We start from the raw sequence: 15446 nt of genomic DNA, 5'->3' as shown, positions 1-15446 counted from the left end.
CGGTACCGATTTATTACCGTGAATCCGAGAGAGACTCTTCGGGCTGCGGGGAGGGGGCGGGGCCCTCCTCACTCACGCATCTGCCTCGGGGCGTAATCTTAACTTCACTTAGTTAGCGAACTAGAGAACTACTTAACGGATTTAGATCTTTTTTTATATAATTTGCTTGAACATTCTGGTTGATTTTGCGACTTCTCTCATTGTGCTAAGAATCATAGTCCGCTTGCAGGAGCGATATATTCGAGGGGGAAGAGTGATGTCAGGAGTAGAGAGCTTGGCGGGGCCCTTCACACTGTCCTGTTTCACTAATACGCGGGCGATGGCTAGTTTTGTATATGTTCTCTTCTATATATGTACTTATTTATATATACCTACATTATTTACATTATAAATGTCGATATAATTATAATTTAATTAAAATTATCTATTTTTTGTTTTCCTTAGTTCATTAACATCTTTTTTTTGGAGGGGGTGTCGCTCAAAACGGTGGCTGTTCAGATCTGTGATTTTGGAAGTCTGGCAACCCTGTGAAAACTGCTCCACAGTTTGAGAACTATTACAGTTCCTGTCAGTGGTGTTGAGAGTGGAAAAGCTAGAGAGGCTTAAGCTTAAGCACCTATTATGTCATGCAAAGCCCTTGATTTTTCGTCATATATATAATATATATATATACACATCCACAATATGTCTACAAACTCAGGGCCACAAAGGGGTACCCCCCACGCGCAATGACAAAGACTGACCCCACTGCTCTCCAAAATAGTGCCAAAAACCCAAGAGGGACACCCATCTCCACTCTCCACAACAGTGCCAAAACCCCAAGGGGGTTCATCAAAGCCAAAAGATGTCCCTGACATCAATCTTTACAACCAGCCTTGGAGTTCTCCCTGTGCTATTTGAGCATTCAAGTTCATTCTTGAAATTTTATTCTTCAAGACTGAAAGAGAATGAGACCAAACAAATTTCTCATAATGTGGGTAAGGTGAATGTGGAAAACTGCAAATCAGTGAACAATATATACTCTATATATGTCCAAGCAAACTTAAATACTCTCTTAATGTTAAATAAGAGCAACTTCTTTTTGTGGGGTTATGTACAAAATATCCAACCATCTAAGTATAAGATAGAACCCATTTATTCCAAATAAGAGTATGGATGACCCAAAGGATCAGTGTTGGGTCCTCTTCTCTCTCACATCACCAAGCCACTACAGATAATTCAAAATGCAGCAGCACATCTGGTGTTCAGCCTGCCAAGGCAGGCACTTGTCACTCCAGTCTTCAGATCAGAGTAGTCAACAAGTCAGCACTTACTGTATATACAGAGACATTTGTGTGGTCCTATACTCGCCCACTCAGTTCTGTTGATGAACATCATCTGGTGATGCTGCCTCCACGTGGCTTCAAAGCTCAATACAGACTTTTTTCTTGTGTAGCTCCTATCTGGTGGAGTGAGCTGCCCACCTCCATTTGAAAATCTGACTCCCTTAATGTGTTAAGAAGCATTTGAAGACTCTCTTATTTGGTGAATATCTGTCTAATTAATTATGGCTTTTGTAGGTTTTATACTATATAGTATGTAAATTATATTTATATAATATGCAACATTTGAATTTTGAATTTCTGTCCAATTGCTACTGGTTTTGACAGGTTCTGGTAACTAAGGACATGTATCTAGCTAGTATTGTTCTGAGCTCTTCATTTGTGATGATCAAACTTGTAACCTTGTCCTGTAACACTTGTTCTCAAACAGCCCACCAGACTGATGTTAACTTGATTATGCTGACCTCTTTTGTAAGTCTCTTTGGATAAATGTGTATGCTAAGCAAATACATGTAAATAAATGTCATGGAGGTCTTCAGCCTATCTCAGTAGTATCATAGACAAGGCAAGAACCAACCCTAGTTGAGGTAGTATCCAATTACAGGATGTGGCATCCATGTTACATCTAAATGATAAAAGGTTTTCAGTCTCAATGGCCGGGGCTTGATCTTCTGTACTGTTATTACAATCTGTCCTTCCTTTCCAGTTGCACTCCTAGTTGAAAGTGTAGACACCCAAAGAAAGCAAAGTGTTAGTGCAGATTTCATAAAGGGTATGATGGTAATGCTCAAAATTCAGCAAGAATCTTTCCTACATGGAATGTCACATACAAAGAGTCACTCAGTCATTGACACTGGTCTATTTAATAATAAATAATTATAGTTTAAAAATTGCATTTGATTGTTAATGCACATTTTTCCTATATGGTTGAGGAGTATTTAGATGGGTCAGGCCAAAGCAGGTGAGGAAATATGGCGCAGCATTAGCCTTGCTGCCTAGTAGGTCCATGACCTGCTTTCAAATGTTGACCACCTGTGTGGAATTTGAATGTTCTTTTGAAATTCACATGATTTTTTTTCTGGTAGACAAGTTTATTGTCCAGACGTGAATGTTATGGTGCCCTGGGATAAACTGGATTGAGTCCAAAGCCGCTCAGATAGTGTTCAACCAGCCACAATAATAAAATGAAATAAATGGATTTTGAAAGTGGATGAATAGATTCAGCTCATGTATAAAAATAATTTTGAAAAAGCTTTTCACACATTCATGGATGTAAAATGTTAAAATTGTTCTCCACAAAAAAGTTTTTCAATTTTTTTTCCTAAACATTTTTGATTTTCTAAGCGATGCACCTTTTCATGTTGTTCAGACTGTGACACCTAACACCACTAGACCTGTAGTGTAATCCAATTAAGTGTCGTCTCATGTGCCTTTTGCAGCAAATCTGGACTGCTAGGGTCCCATAGAAGGACAGCAAGCGCATTTGTTTTGCCAAGAGGGTAAAAGATTTACACTTGGGTTAATCATTATAGTCCATTATACAAGATTTGTGCAGGTCTTACCCTTCAGTAGCAGCTGGCATCCAGAAAACTGATTTTACAGGCCAGGCAATCAGTCCCAAAGCTATTTGTTATTGTAGAAAGTTCAAAACAGAAAAAATAGGAGAAAACTAAACTTTAATTAGGCTGTCCCATTTAAACGTCCCCCTTAATACCATTACATGGACATAGGAGGCACCCTCTGCCCTTCGACATTCGTCTGCTGTCCTATGCAGAGAGAACCTGAGACAAATATGTGGCCTTATTTTTTTTATTTTTCTTTCATGTATTGATGCACATTTATAAGGTGCCTCACCATTTAGCCTCTAGTGTTAAATTAGATCCTCAGATAATTTTACATCTGTAAAAGTCATCATGAGTTCCAGATAGATTTACTAGCACAATTACCCACCTATATGTTTTAACAAGGGCTCAAACATAAAATAAAATAAGCTTAATCAGCCTCACTGAGTGCATTTGGTACAGGTTTCCACCCATGTCTAGCTGGTGAGATAGCTTTACCACCAACCGTCCTCAGATCACTAACCATAATATACTTTTCTAGTGCATCTTCAAATCTGTCTGAACTCATAACCCCATAGGGAGGTGAATACTTGCTTACACAACAAAATTCCAAACACTAGACTCAGTTAAACTGTTCCAGAGTTCAAAGTTCAAAGACCACTCTGAAACTTTTTATGAGGCCAGGGACACCACTTTAGAGCGAATCTTAAAAATGCTGCACCCCTCAATCTGGTAGGTTTCAGGCTGTCTATCCTCCACCATAGCTTTCCAAGAAAGCTCTTTTGCTTCCTCCTATTAGGCTTCTTTCAAGTCTTTAATGCTTCTCTTTCATCCCCTTTTTAGTTACAGGGATTACCAATCATGCTGGCATTCAGAGGAGTTTTTTGATAACTAGTTTGGGCATTGTTAATTTGTAGCAGCTGGTAAACCTTCAAGCACATCTGCATTCTGGCAGACTTAAGGGAAACAGCTTTTCTTACCCGTTTTGGAAACAGTAGAGTTGCACAAAGGTTGTCATTGTTACACTTGAGTGTGAGTCCTGTATGGTGCACTGTGACAAATTAAATGGGCTACACTTGGCATCAACCTCTGCAGTAGCGCTAATGTTTTCTGTGACCTTCACTTTGCTTTGTAGGAGATGTTTATCATATAGCCCATTTACATGCTACATACAAAATGCATTATAAAGCTGTTTATCTCTGATTGAAGCTGCCTGACACACCACCGTTGCACACATTGCTCTTCTCTCCCACACTCAATTTATTATTCTGTAGCTCATTCAGGGAACCTTGAAGTAGTTCCAGATAAAGTACTTTAACTCTTTCAGGGCTGATGTCAACCTTTGTCAAAAGGAGGAGTTGACGATGGTAATCAACTGTAAACTGTGACAAAACCAACTGTTATGTTTTAGTTGGACTCTCGTTGTCTGAAGGAACATTAAATTCATTGGTTTGACCGAGATTTCCTGCACTCGCGTGAGTAGCAAGGCGCAAACAACGGCAAAAATGGGACTGACATCTGGCGAGAGATCAAAGTGAATGTGTAAAGCAAAATACTCTGCCGACGACATTGTTGCCTATTATCTCTGAATTGGACTATGACTTGTCGGACTCTGATTTTGATACAAGTGACCGAAAACAAATGTGAGGTTCCAGCTTCAGCTGATTGGTCCCCAGCTAATCGTGGTACTGACAATGTTCACCAGGTAGAACTGCCATTTAACAATGACAAGAGGTAGAAACCACATTGCAATGCACTGTGACCATGATAGTTGCTGCTGCCCCAGCCACGCGAAGACAGCCTGGCAGCAAACCTGCTGCACATTGCACATTCTTTGCAAACTGGCAGCCACAGCATGCAGCAACAGATGTTTTATGTAGATTTCTGTGTGAAACCATTGCTTTTCAGAAACAGTTTTTTGGAAAAAATATTCAGTCCTCAAAGAGTTAAAGATTGTGCAATAGGTTTTAGAAAATGGCTTTCTGTAGAATTAGTGGGGAAAAAAGCAAATAGATCCTCTTCCATTGATTTCAACCAGGCACTCTGACAAACAGTGTTTAATCTGCCACTCCCTGCATGAGAGGTGGGGCTGTAGGGGGATTAACCACATTCCATATTATACATTCAGTAAATAAGAAGAGAGATCATTTATACCAAACAGACTTCCAAGTACTGACCCCAAAGTCCCAGTTTGTTCATGATGTTATCAAGAACAAACACATACCCAGTACCTCAGGAACATCCTGCTGTTATTTATGGACATTAGTAAAATTAATTTGTCATTGCCAGTAGAATTATGTTCAATCTGCCTTGCATAAATATAGGGTGGATCTTATTAAGTTAAAATGCAATCTAAGGAATGCAGACAAATTTATATTATAAGAGAAGCACTGGTCCTCTGGTCCCCCCAAGATCAAGATACAAGCCCCAGTAGTTCATACTGGAAGTAGCAATTGGTTGTCACGTTGCTTGTGCTTGACACTTGGCGGATGCAGCAGCTGTCATTCTTCTTCTTCCAACAATGTAATTGGCTTCTGCAAATTGCTTCATGCTCACCAAATGCCACTGCTCTTCTTTTGCTTTCTGCCATATCACACTCTCCTTTTGTAGTTTGCTGTAGGTAAGATGCGAACCCTGACAGCTTTGCGGAGGTTCCCACTCAACATTATTTTTTGCTTCACCAACATGCATCACGTAATAAACATTTCATTAAGACCAAGGTTGTAGCCTCAGTGGTTTCAGAGCAACACATGACACACAAGAGCAACCTTTAACATGTTTTATATGTGTATAGACTAGATGTGCTGCTGATCTGAGACAGCAGCTTGATATCAATGCAGTTCTCAGCATTAACATTTGCAGTGCACCATCTATTGTAATGTATCTTGTATTGCATCTAGTATTGCATCTTGTATTGCATTCCATTTATCATTCCAACAGATGGCACACCATAAATATTTTTAATAATAAAATACATTGCTGCAAATGTTTGTGATGCACCATCTGTTGAAATGAAAAATGCAATGCATATGTCTCTGTTATAGGCCATTTAGTATGGAATTCATAAAAGAAGTGTTAACGTTTGTGATATGCCATCTGTTGGAATGACCAATGCAGTGCATTTTAGTACTACTAATGTATTATATTATACTATCTGTGTAAGCTCGTATTGTAAAAAGCCCAGGCTCCTAGAAACCATTGATTCTGGCACTTCAATCAATCAATCGCATCAGTTGTACATTAGCAGGTAAGCGAGGTTCTCTTTCCTCGGCGGTTTTGTTTTGCCGACATGCTCGCCTCCATTGCCTATCAGCAGCTAAGCGAGTTTCTCTCGCCTCGGAGGTTTCGTTTTGCCGATGTGCTTGCCTCGCTTGTGTATTAGTGGCTAAGCAAGTTTCTCTTTTGTCAGCAGTTTCACTTTAGTGGCAGAGTTGCTTCTTTGAGCATCATGTTGTCCGGGCCAGACAAATAGATACACACACACACACACTTCCACGTGTAGACGTTTATGTATAAGATTACACTCATATACACACCCACACAGGTCCAATTAACCTGAAACATGTACATAACCTCAAACAGACATATTTTTGGTATTCTGGACATAGATGTGTATATTTGGACAAAAACCCAACGCAGACCTGGGAAATTTAAGTAGAAGATTTAGAGAAAAAAGATTTAAATGATCAATTTGGGGTTCAGTGGAGAGAGCAGTGGTGCACAGGACTAGGGAATTTGTCCTCATGTGATAAAAATATTTCTGTCACAGATAAATGGAAATGTAGGAGATGATAGGAAGCTCTCTACATTTACATTTGTTTGTGTTTGCATGCTTTTTCTTTATATCCTCAAATCATGCCTATTTTGTTTTCTTGTGTTTTCTATTTTCAGACACCACTACACCTAGCAGTAATTACTCAACAGCCCCATATGGTTCACCTTTTGGTATCTAATGGCAGTGATGCTATGTTATCTGACCGAAATCTGCAAACCAGCATTCACTTGGCATGCGAACATAACAACTTTGACTGTTTACAAGAGATCCTCAACCAAAGGTGGAAACATCTGAACCTGGAGGCACGGAATTATGAAGGTGACTGTGATGCTTGAGTGTGTATGTTGGCTTTCCTCACATTCTGGGGAATTGGGATCTTCAGGTCAGCATACTGGGCTGACCTGTGCTTTCTTTGAATTGTTTCCCCTCATATTGAACTGAATAGGCAATGCATCTGCTGTACCTTGAAATATAGAGGTGTTTGATTTATATATATTTAAATAATAGAACTGTGTAGAGGTCTGCTTTTGACATATACTGTGCCCAGAGGCCTGGGTTCCTATATGTAGGCCTACATGCAAATATGTTTATGTGATTTTAGCTTCCAACAATCTTTTTTTTTTTGGATTCAATACAGATTTTAGATTAAAAAAAAAAAAAAAAAAGACCTAACTTTGTGTACATTAGATCAGATCTCTAGTGGGGCTACTCAGTTGCTGTTCTTAGAAATAGTTACTCTTCTTTTCTACACATGCTACAATCTGTTTGATTTGTCAAAGATTTAAAGATTGGTGATGCAGAATTCTTTCTCATTTAGTTAATCAAGATTCTCATGTAGTAAAACGTAGAACACCCAATAAAATCTCCTTGCTAGAGGCAGAACATACGTTTTTGGCCTTCAGATCTAATCAGTTTTAAAATGATGAATGTATAGTTTTCTGCTGTGCACATCTTGCCACACCTTCCATTACTTACACATCATTCACCCCGGTTTACCTCTAGTTAATGCACACTGATGTGGAGTCCAATGTGAATATATTTTGCAGCCAGATCCTTATTTGTTTACAATGCTTGACCAGTTCTAGATAGGTAAACCTGAAGGCTTCTAAAATCTGATGGGATCGTCCTGCCCCTGTCTGTGGATTGTTTTGTTTCCCATTACTGTTTCTTTGATATAAACTCTTCTGCTCATTTTTGGCTGTTCAAGTGTTCGTGCCCTGATCATAATTCAAACGAAGGTTGTCAGAAGTGGATGTAATCCTGATAAGGAAAACTGTCTGTGTAGAGTTTAGTGTAGCATTCTCTGTGTATTCCCGCTCATATCCCAAAATGGATGATTGGTGACTCCAGAGTCTAGATCAACATCATGGCTGGTTCAAGTCCAGGTCTTCCCACTTTGCACTTGAATGCTCCTTGAAAAGGCTCCAATTACTTATGGTACATGAGCTAGATTAAGATGGCCCACTTAAAGAATAGATGATTTTTGCATGGAGTATGTGTTAACAGTTAATGTTCTCTTTGAATGTTTTTTTGGGGAGAAGAAGTAACAAGTTGTATTCTGTCTGTTTTACAGGACTAACCCCATTGCACATTGCTGTTAACAATGGCAACAAGGAAATTGTCACCCTACTGCTGGACAGGGGAGCTGACATTGATGCTGTGGTGAGTTGCCAGAACACAATTTCCTGGGAATTCAGAAGTTAAGGTCCAAAATAGATTATTTACTAAATCATTTACCAGTCTGAATGCATCACTGAAGTAAATTTGGTAGCTATCATCAGCAAGTACCTGCCCTATCTTTTTGAACGAGTCATTATAGGCGGAGTGGTGGCTCTGAGGCTAGGGATCTACACTGGCAATTGGAAAGTTGCCGGTTCGAATCCCGTAAAATGCCAATAGGGACTCTGCTCTGTTGGGCCCTTGAGCAATGCCCTTAACCTGCAATTGCTGAGCACTTTGAGTAGTGAGAAAGCGGTATATAAATGCAAAGAATTAATATTATTATAGAGTACCAAGAACATTAATTCACATGAGAGAGGAACATATCTACTGCTTGACTGGTGTTGACTCATGGAGTAAGCTTCTCAGAGGCAGAATGGTTGTGGGCATGCAGGGTTAAAAAGTAGTTTATGATTGGTTTGGGAAGAAGGGAAACAAGCTTATGGAATGATTGCATATCTCTATCAGAAGTGAGCAGCTATCATATTGTATGTTTCCCATGTGTATTTTATTTGAGGCTGGCTTCTGTTTCTTATTTTTAAACAACAGAAATGGAACAGCCAAGTGAAATATGGAAAGGCTGCTGAGAAAGTATATTGGTATTTAAACTTAAAATGGTTAGCTGATCCAAAACAAAGTGATGGCAAGTGCTGCCATGGAAGAGTATCACATATAAGACCTTACTATTTTAGCCAGTTTGATCTAAGCCACAAGATGAATATATGGCTTGTAATACAGTTTTGTTTGAATGGAATAAAATGGGAGCAGTTTGTTCAGTGTTAGTAAGATTTCTTGTGGCCAGAAGTGAGGCCTAAAAATTGGTGAAAGAGGGAAGCCCAGTTAATTTGGAACAGGTAGGGACATTTTAACTATTAAACTAGGCAGTTAAGAGCAGCCTGTATACTGTATCTTTCCCCCTGCTTCTCTTTCTTTTTTGTGTAAGGTCAAAGCTTTGTTTTTGGCTGCCATAATGATCGTAATAACACTGCATGAAGAAGTCATGTTAAGTTTGTCTCATCTGTTAACAGAGGCGTAGCTAGGGTTTTCAGCACCCGGGGACAACTGAAGATTTTGCGCCCCCTCCTGTTTGCCAAAATGCAATGGGGAACATAAATTTGGCGCCCCCTGGATGCTGCGCCCGGGGACATATGTCCCCCCTTGCCCCCACTAGCTACGCCACTGTCTGTTAAATGATTCAAATATCATTATAACACCAATAATACAGGCTGATTCTGGTCTAGGATGCCTTTTGTATCGGGTCGACTTGCTCTCATATGGAATCATTTTTGTTCCCCATTTAAATACTCACTAAATTACCCCACAGGGTAATCTTCTCATTTGTTGCCTTGAGTTTGTTCCTTTAGGTTTACCTTCTTCTCTGCCCATGTTTTTTGAGAAACTAAAGAAAATGATTATACAAATATACAATTCAGTCTTATTAGTTTGATTCTGTCTTTGTAGGCTTCAGTTTCTAGGACTTTCAACCCTGATTTTAATTGAATAAACCATTGCAGCCAGTGCTGCTCCCTATTCATATCCAAGTGGGCTTTCTCCAGGTACTCCAGCTGCCTCCTACACCCCAGAGATGGCAGGTTTAGTTAATTTCTGACTCTAAACTGGCTGGGTCAGCCAAATGTGCCTTGTGATGGACTGGTGCACCATCTTTGTTTGTCCTTGCTTCACACAAATGAATCAAGCCCGTAAGCACACTTGTACTTGTGCCATTTGTTTACATTTTACATTTGGTTCATTCTTAAATTTAAATATGACTATCATTAACAATTGTAATTCACTGTGAACAATTGAAAGCATTATATAAAACAAAAAATAATTGTTTGCAAATACTGTAGGTGACTCTTGTAATACAAGTTGTGAAATGATGGAATTTTAGTTCATTTTGAACTTGTAACTTCCTAGTCTGATAGCATCTTTTATGTTTTTTTTGTCTTGCAGGATATTAAAAGTGGTCGCAGTCCTCTGATTCATGCAGTGGAAAATAACAACACTGACACGGTGAAGCTGTTAATTGAAGTGAGTGCTGTTTTGCATCCTGTGTTGTGTTATCTAGTAAATGAGTTGAGGTGGACTGACGGTTTGAAGTGCTGCCCAACAGTACCTGGCTGGGCACCAGTTTAATTAGGCTTTGATATATACTGTTAAACTTTATATAGCACCTTTTATGGCAAGAACCATCACAAGGGAACTGGTAAAGAAAACCAAAATCAAACACAAAGAAACATAAGATAACAAAGTAAAATGTAAGCAACACTTGAATCAAACCGTCTTTAAACATCCTAACGTCAAACCAGAATTTAAAACAGAGAATTGAATGTACAGCAGTATTTGTTTAAAGGTAGTACTGCAAAGTCAATATGACTGTAAAATAATCTCAGCACCATACTGACCAAATGAGACCATTTCTTTGTCTTTCTACAATGTGATGAAGTTTGCTTGAAATGTATGGCACATAATTTAAAAAAATCTGCTACTTTAGGTTTTGTTAATTAAATGTTGATCCCGCCTGTAATGGCAACTGACAACACTATTGATTTAATGCTCACTGCTGTGAGCATTTCTGCAACTGCTTTCTTTTAACATTTTTCAGAGTGGCTCCAATGTGAACACGCAAACATATTCGGGCAACACAGCACTGCATTCTGCATGTGGGAGAGGCCTTCTGGAAATCACTAGGATACTACTGAAAAATGGAGCTGACAGCAGCATCAAGAACTACCACAATGATACACCTGTAATGGTGGCTAAGAACAAAAAAGTAGGGGACAATAAAGTCTCTCAAGCTACATTATCTGTGGCCTCTTCAGGCTTTTGCACATTCTATCTGCCGCTGTCTTTTCTTCGTTGCATCATAATCCATTCAGTTCTTATTATGGGAATTGCCTCAGGCTGTTCCGTTTTTTCATCACGTAACATTTTCTTTTGCCTGGACATATTCCTAGTGCTCAAACCCTCAAGTTACTTCACATTCTCTCTTTGCTCCTTTCTTTCACATCCTTGTTTATTATTATTCTGCTCGATTCTCATAAGTTTTTTTTTCACATTCTGTCTTTGCAAGATTGAAATAAAAAAAAAGGAATCCCAACAGATATTTTCTGTCACATCAAGTTTATACCAGTATAAAGTGTCGACATCTGCACAGATAGATAGATAGTGTGAAAGGATTAGACAGATACAGAAAGAGGCGTGGAGGCAGCTGCCTGTATACTTGAATTAGGCTTCCAAAGATGAAGGTTTGGTTCCATGAACAATCAGTCTCAACAGACTTCAGTCGAACAACAGAACCAAATAACAGGCAAACATGGCAGTTTTAAAGACAGACAGGGGAAGTGATGTCCTCGGCACAGGAACCGGAAGTGACATCATCAAGACCAGGTGAAATTTCCTGTTGTTGGTCTGCTGATGAAGCAGAGGAAGGATCAGTGCACTCTGCCACCCCCTGGACCAGCACGGAATTATCCCTTTGTGAGCCCTTCAGCTGCACCCCATGCGCATGTGTGTGACGATAGATAGATAGATAGATAGATAGATAGATAGATAGATAGATAGATAGATAGATAGATAGATAGATAGATAGATAGATAGATCTTTATTTGTCCCCAGGGGTAAATTTGGCTTTTTACAGAAGCTATTTAAATACATACATAGATAAATATATATATCTACACACACACACTCACACACACTATGGTCTGAACACATACCAGAACAACTAAAAAGGCAGTAAATTTAAAATAAAAGAAAACTTCTAACTTATCAGTCCCAGTTGCAGTAAGGCACTGTACAAGAGTATTATAATGTTTTGTTTTACCTCTCTCCTATTCCATTGACCTCCAGGGGGTCCAGAGTGCATCCGATAACTGAACTTGCCTATTTAATTTTAATTTACTGTTACTGGGATTCAGCAGTCATAGACTTTGTGTCCCATGTATTTCAGGCTGCCTGGTCGTCAACGCTTCTGTTCTTTCCATATTCCAGTTAGATTTGGATCATTCTAGTATATATTAAGACACTTGTCTCAAAGTTTTCACTGTCAGCAGCAGCCACACAGGTCAGCATCTCTTTGAGATTCTGGTCTATTGTCTTGTGTAGTTTGTTTTCCAGAGCATAGTCTCTGTTAAGGGGTCTGCAAGCCTCCAGATTGTTTAGCATTTAGTTTGCATTGTAAGTGGAATCCAGTGTATACTTGAAGAGTTATAAACATTTAACTAAGATTAACTTTCTCTTCCTCTGGATTTTCAGCATTTCTATTCTGTGAGCATGACACTGGAAACAGTGATGGACATGCTAGATGTGTTGGTTTGTTTGGTAGTTGTTGTTTTTTATACCTAATTTTAATTAATTTTAAACTTAATTGGTTTATGATACATTTAAGTTAAGCTACCTGTATTAATTCCAACTTAAACAAAAAGAACTACAATACACTGAAATAGATTTTATTTAAAGAAAATAACTTCTTTAAGTCACATTCTAGGAATACAGTAACATTACCCTGTATAAATTATTCAATGATTTTTTAAAAAGTCTTTAATTGGAGGTTATGAAAGAACTTTGGGGATTCTGGCTTCCTCACACAGTCTTAAAGCAGGCTGTCAGTTTAATTAGTCACTCTAATCAGGACAAATGTTGGAGTGCTTTTATGTGCATTTGAGTGAGCCTCAACTTCAGCCAGTTCCAGTAGTGTGTCTTCTACTGCTGTTGGTCAGGAGAGTCTGAAATTCCTCCCAACCCTGAAGTGGATAAGCAGGTTCACAAAATGGATGAATGGTTAATGATTATAGGGTGTAATTTTGGTGTAGTTAACCATCCACACACTTAGAGGTTTGTCACCCAGGCTGTGTCACTGCTATAATCTCTAGATACATGATTCAATTAAATTGTCTCCCTCAGTCATAAAAAATATTTCAGCATTTTTTTTTATTTAAACTGGTTAAGTAATTGAACGAAAAGAATTCAGTTTTAAGACATTTTTTCACAAGGTTACTGTTATGATTATGTGTAGAGTAAGGTTCAACAAAATGAAGTGGAGCCTTGAATAATATCTGTTCTGCCAAATAAGCAAATACAAATAATAAAAAATAGACAACAGCAAAGTTAATTTGCTGAATAATATGGCATGAATTAAATGAGCATATAAAAAATAGATAGTAACTCCAAATGGACTGAATAGAAAATGAGCAATGTTGGATTTAAATACATAAAGTAAATGTATTGATTTTCTTTATGGATCCTAAAATGTAGTATGGAAAGATATCTTCATGAAAACTCGCTTAATTTAAAGTTATATTCCATTCTTATCAGTAATAAATCTGGTGGATAAGCATCTCACAAGTTTTCATGAATTCAGTTCCTACTGCCAGTGCCCCAAGGTATACATCGGAGCTCATTTTCAGCTCTGAAGGTTGTCACAGTGTGTGTATACTCTTTATAAGTTTATGTAATTTCTTTATTGTTTGTTGAGCCTGTCTGTAGGTCTTTCCAACCAAAAGATTTCATTTAGTACATGCCTGGAATAAGACACAACTTTTATAAACCTCTTTGGGATTGGATTAAAAAGCTGTGCAAGACAAATTGTCAAAAATGTTCAAACTGCAATATTTTGGTAGGAAGAAATCTTAATTTATGAAGAGAAGTTATATTTGCAGAAAACTCTAAATCCGTTTATCTCAAGACTGAACAGTAAGCCTCTGAGAGCAGAATCTCCTGTTAGTAATGAAATAGACCCCACAGCTCTTGTCAAGTCAGGATTTTTGCTAATAAAGTTGTTGAGCTAATTAGCGAGCTTTTCCACATTCTAACTATAATACTGCATATCATCAAGCAGCTCTACATGACCACTCTGCTGGATTCTCTCAGGATTTATCACACTCCCTCCTTGCTCTACTATCTTCTCACTCTGCTGGAATTCTGGTCCCATCTGCTAAATTCTCCTGGTTCTCAATTTACTTTGAAGGATCTTCCACATGTTCATTGTTCTAAATTGTCTCCTGCATCTCTGTATTCTCACTCTACTAGGCTCCTTTCAATTTCTGCCATTTTCACACTTTGCTTGGTTTGCTCATGCTCCTCTGCATTCTCATCCAGCTAGATTCTTACATGTGCTTTCACATTATCACTTTGCTCCACACTCTTAGGTTCCTTCAAATTCTTCATCTGCCAGATGACTTTAATCTTCTCCACATTCTCATTCTCTCTGATAAATTCCCTCAGACTGTTCCATTTTCAAGCTTTGGTATATAACCTCACATTCTGACATGTTCTTATTTACTCTCAGATGGCTCTGTAGTATAGCCTAGATGTTCTGGATATATTCAGACATTATTACATCTGCCACATTGCACCAGGCTGAACCACGCTGCTCAATTAGTTACTATCATGTACAGTACCTCCACGTTCTCATTACACTTTCTTCTCTAAGGCTCTTACACATTCTCACATACTTAGATGCCGACAGACTCCTAATTCTCCCAAGACCTCTCATATATTCTCATTTTGCTTCTTTCCTTTGCCACTACCGTATTTTCACTGTAAAAGTTTATTTCTGTCCACATCCTCATTTTGCTCATTACCCCTTTTTTATTCTTCCTCAGCAAGATTCCCGCGGTCTTTCTTTCATTCTTATTATTTTGCTAATTTTCCTCAGTCTTGTCCACATTTTCATGTAGATTTATTTCCTCAGACTCCTTTGTCTCCTTATATTCTGTAACCTCATATATTTCAGCCTCCTATCCAATCCCAATATTATCTATTTTGTTCTGTTAACCTCTTTCTGCTTGTGCCCTTCCTTTCAGTTTTATATTTAGTTACTCTCACCTCCTTCTGTTTTCTTGATTGCACTATTATTTTTCTGTCTTAGGTAATTGATGTGCTAAGGGGAAAGGGAATCCGCAATGCCAGTAATGTCAAAGTTCCAGAGGCTGCTCCGGATCCATCAACACCATGCAACAGTCCCAACAACCCCAGTACTCCCATGCAGTCCCAGGATCCAACGCATACAAATGGTAAGCAGAAACACCCTGAGGGTGTGACCAGTCAAACAAAATTAGGAAGATT

The 15446-nt window shown here is 38.6% G+C and overlaps 1 protein-coding gene across 1 annotated transcript in view; it reads left to right on the top strand.

Moving 5' to 3' along the window:
* bcl3 (BCL3 transcription coactivator) overlaps positions 1 to 15446 on the top strand; it is a 101273-nt gene that overhangs the window by 82685 nt on the left and 3142 nt on the right. The window contains exons 4-8 of the mRNA XM_028822996.2: positions 6776 to 6977; positions 8233 to 8321; positions 10332 to 10409; positions 10984 to 11151; positions 15250 to 15394. Coding sequence (XP_028678829.1) covers positions 6776 to 6977; positions 8233 to 8321; positions 10332 to 10409; positions 10984 to 11151; positions 15250 to 15394 — 682 coding nt within the window. The remainder of the gene's footprint in view (positions 1 to 6775; positions 6978 to 8232; positions 8322 to 10331; positions 10410 to 10983; positions 11152 to 15249; positions 15395 to 15446) is intronic.

The sequence above is a fragment of the Erpetoichthys calabaricus genome, chromosome 17, assembly GCF_900747795.2.
Source record: "Erpetoichthys calabaricus chromosome 17, fErpCal1.3, whole genome shotgun sequence".
NCBI lineage: Eukaryota > Metazoa > Chordata > Cladistia > Polypteriformes > Polypteridae > Erpetoichthys > Erpetoichthys calabaricus.
This window is presented reverse-complemented; position numbering and strand designations above follow the sequence as displayed.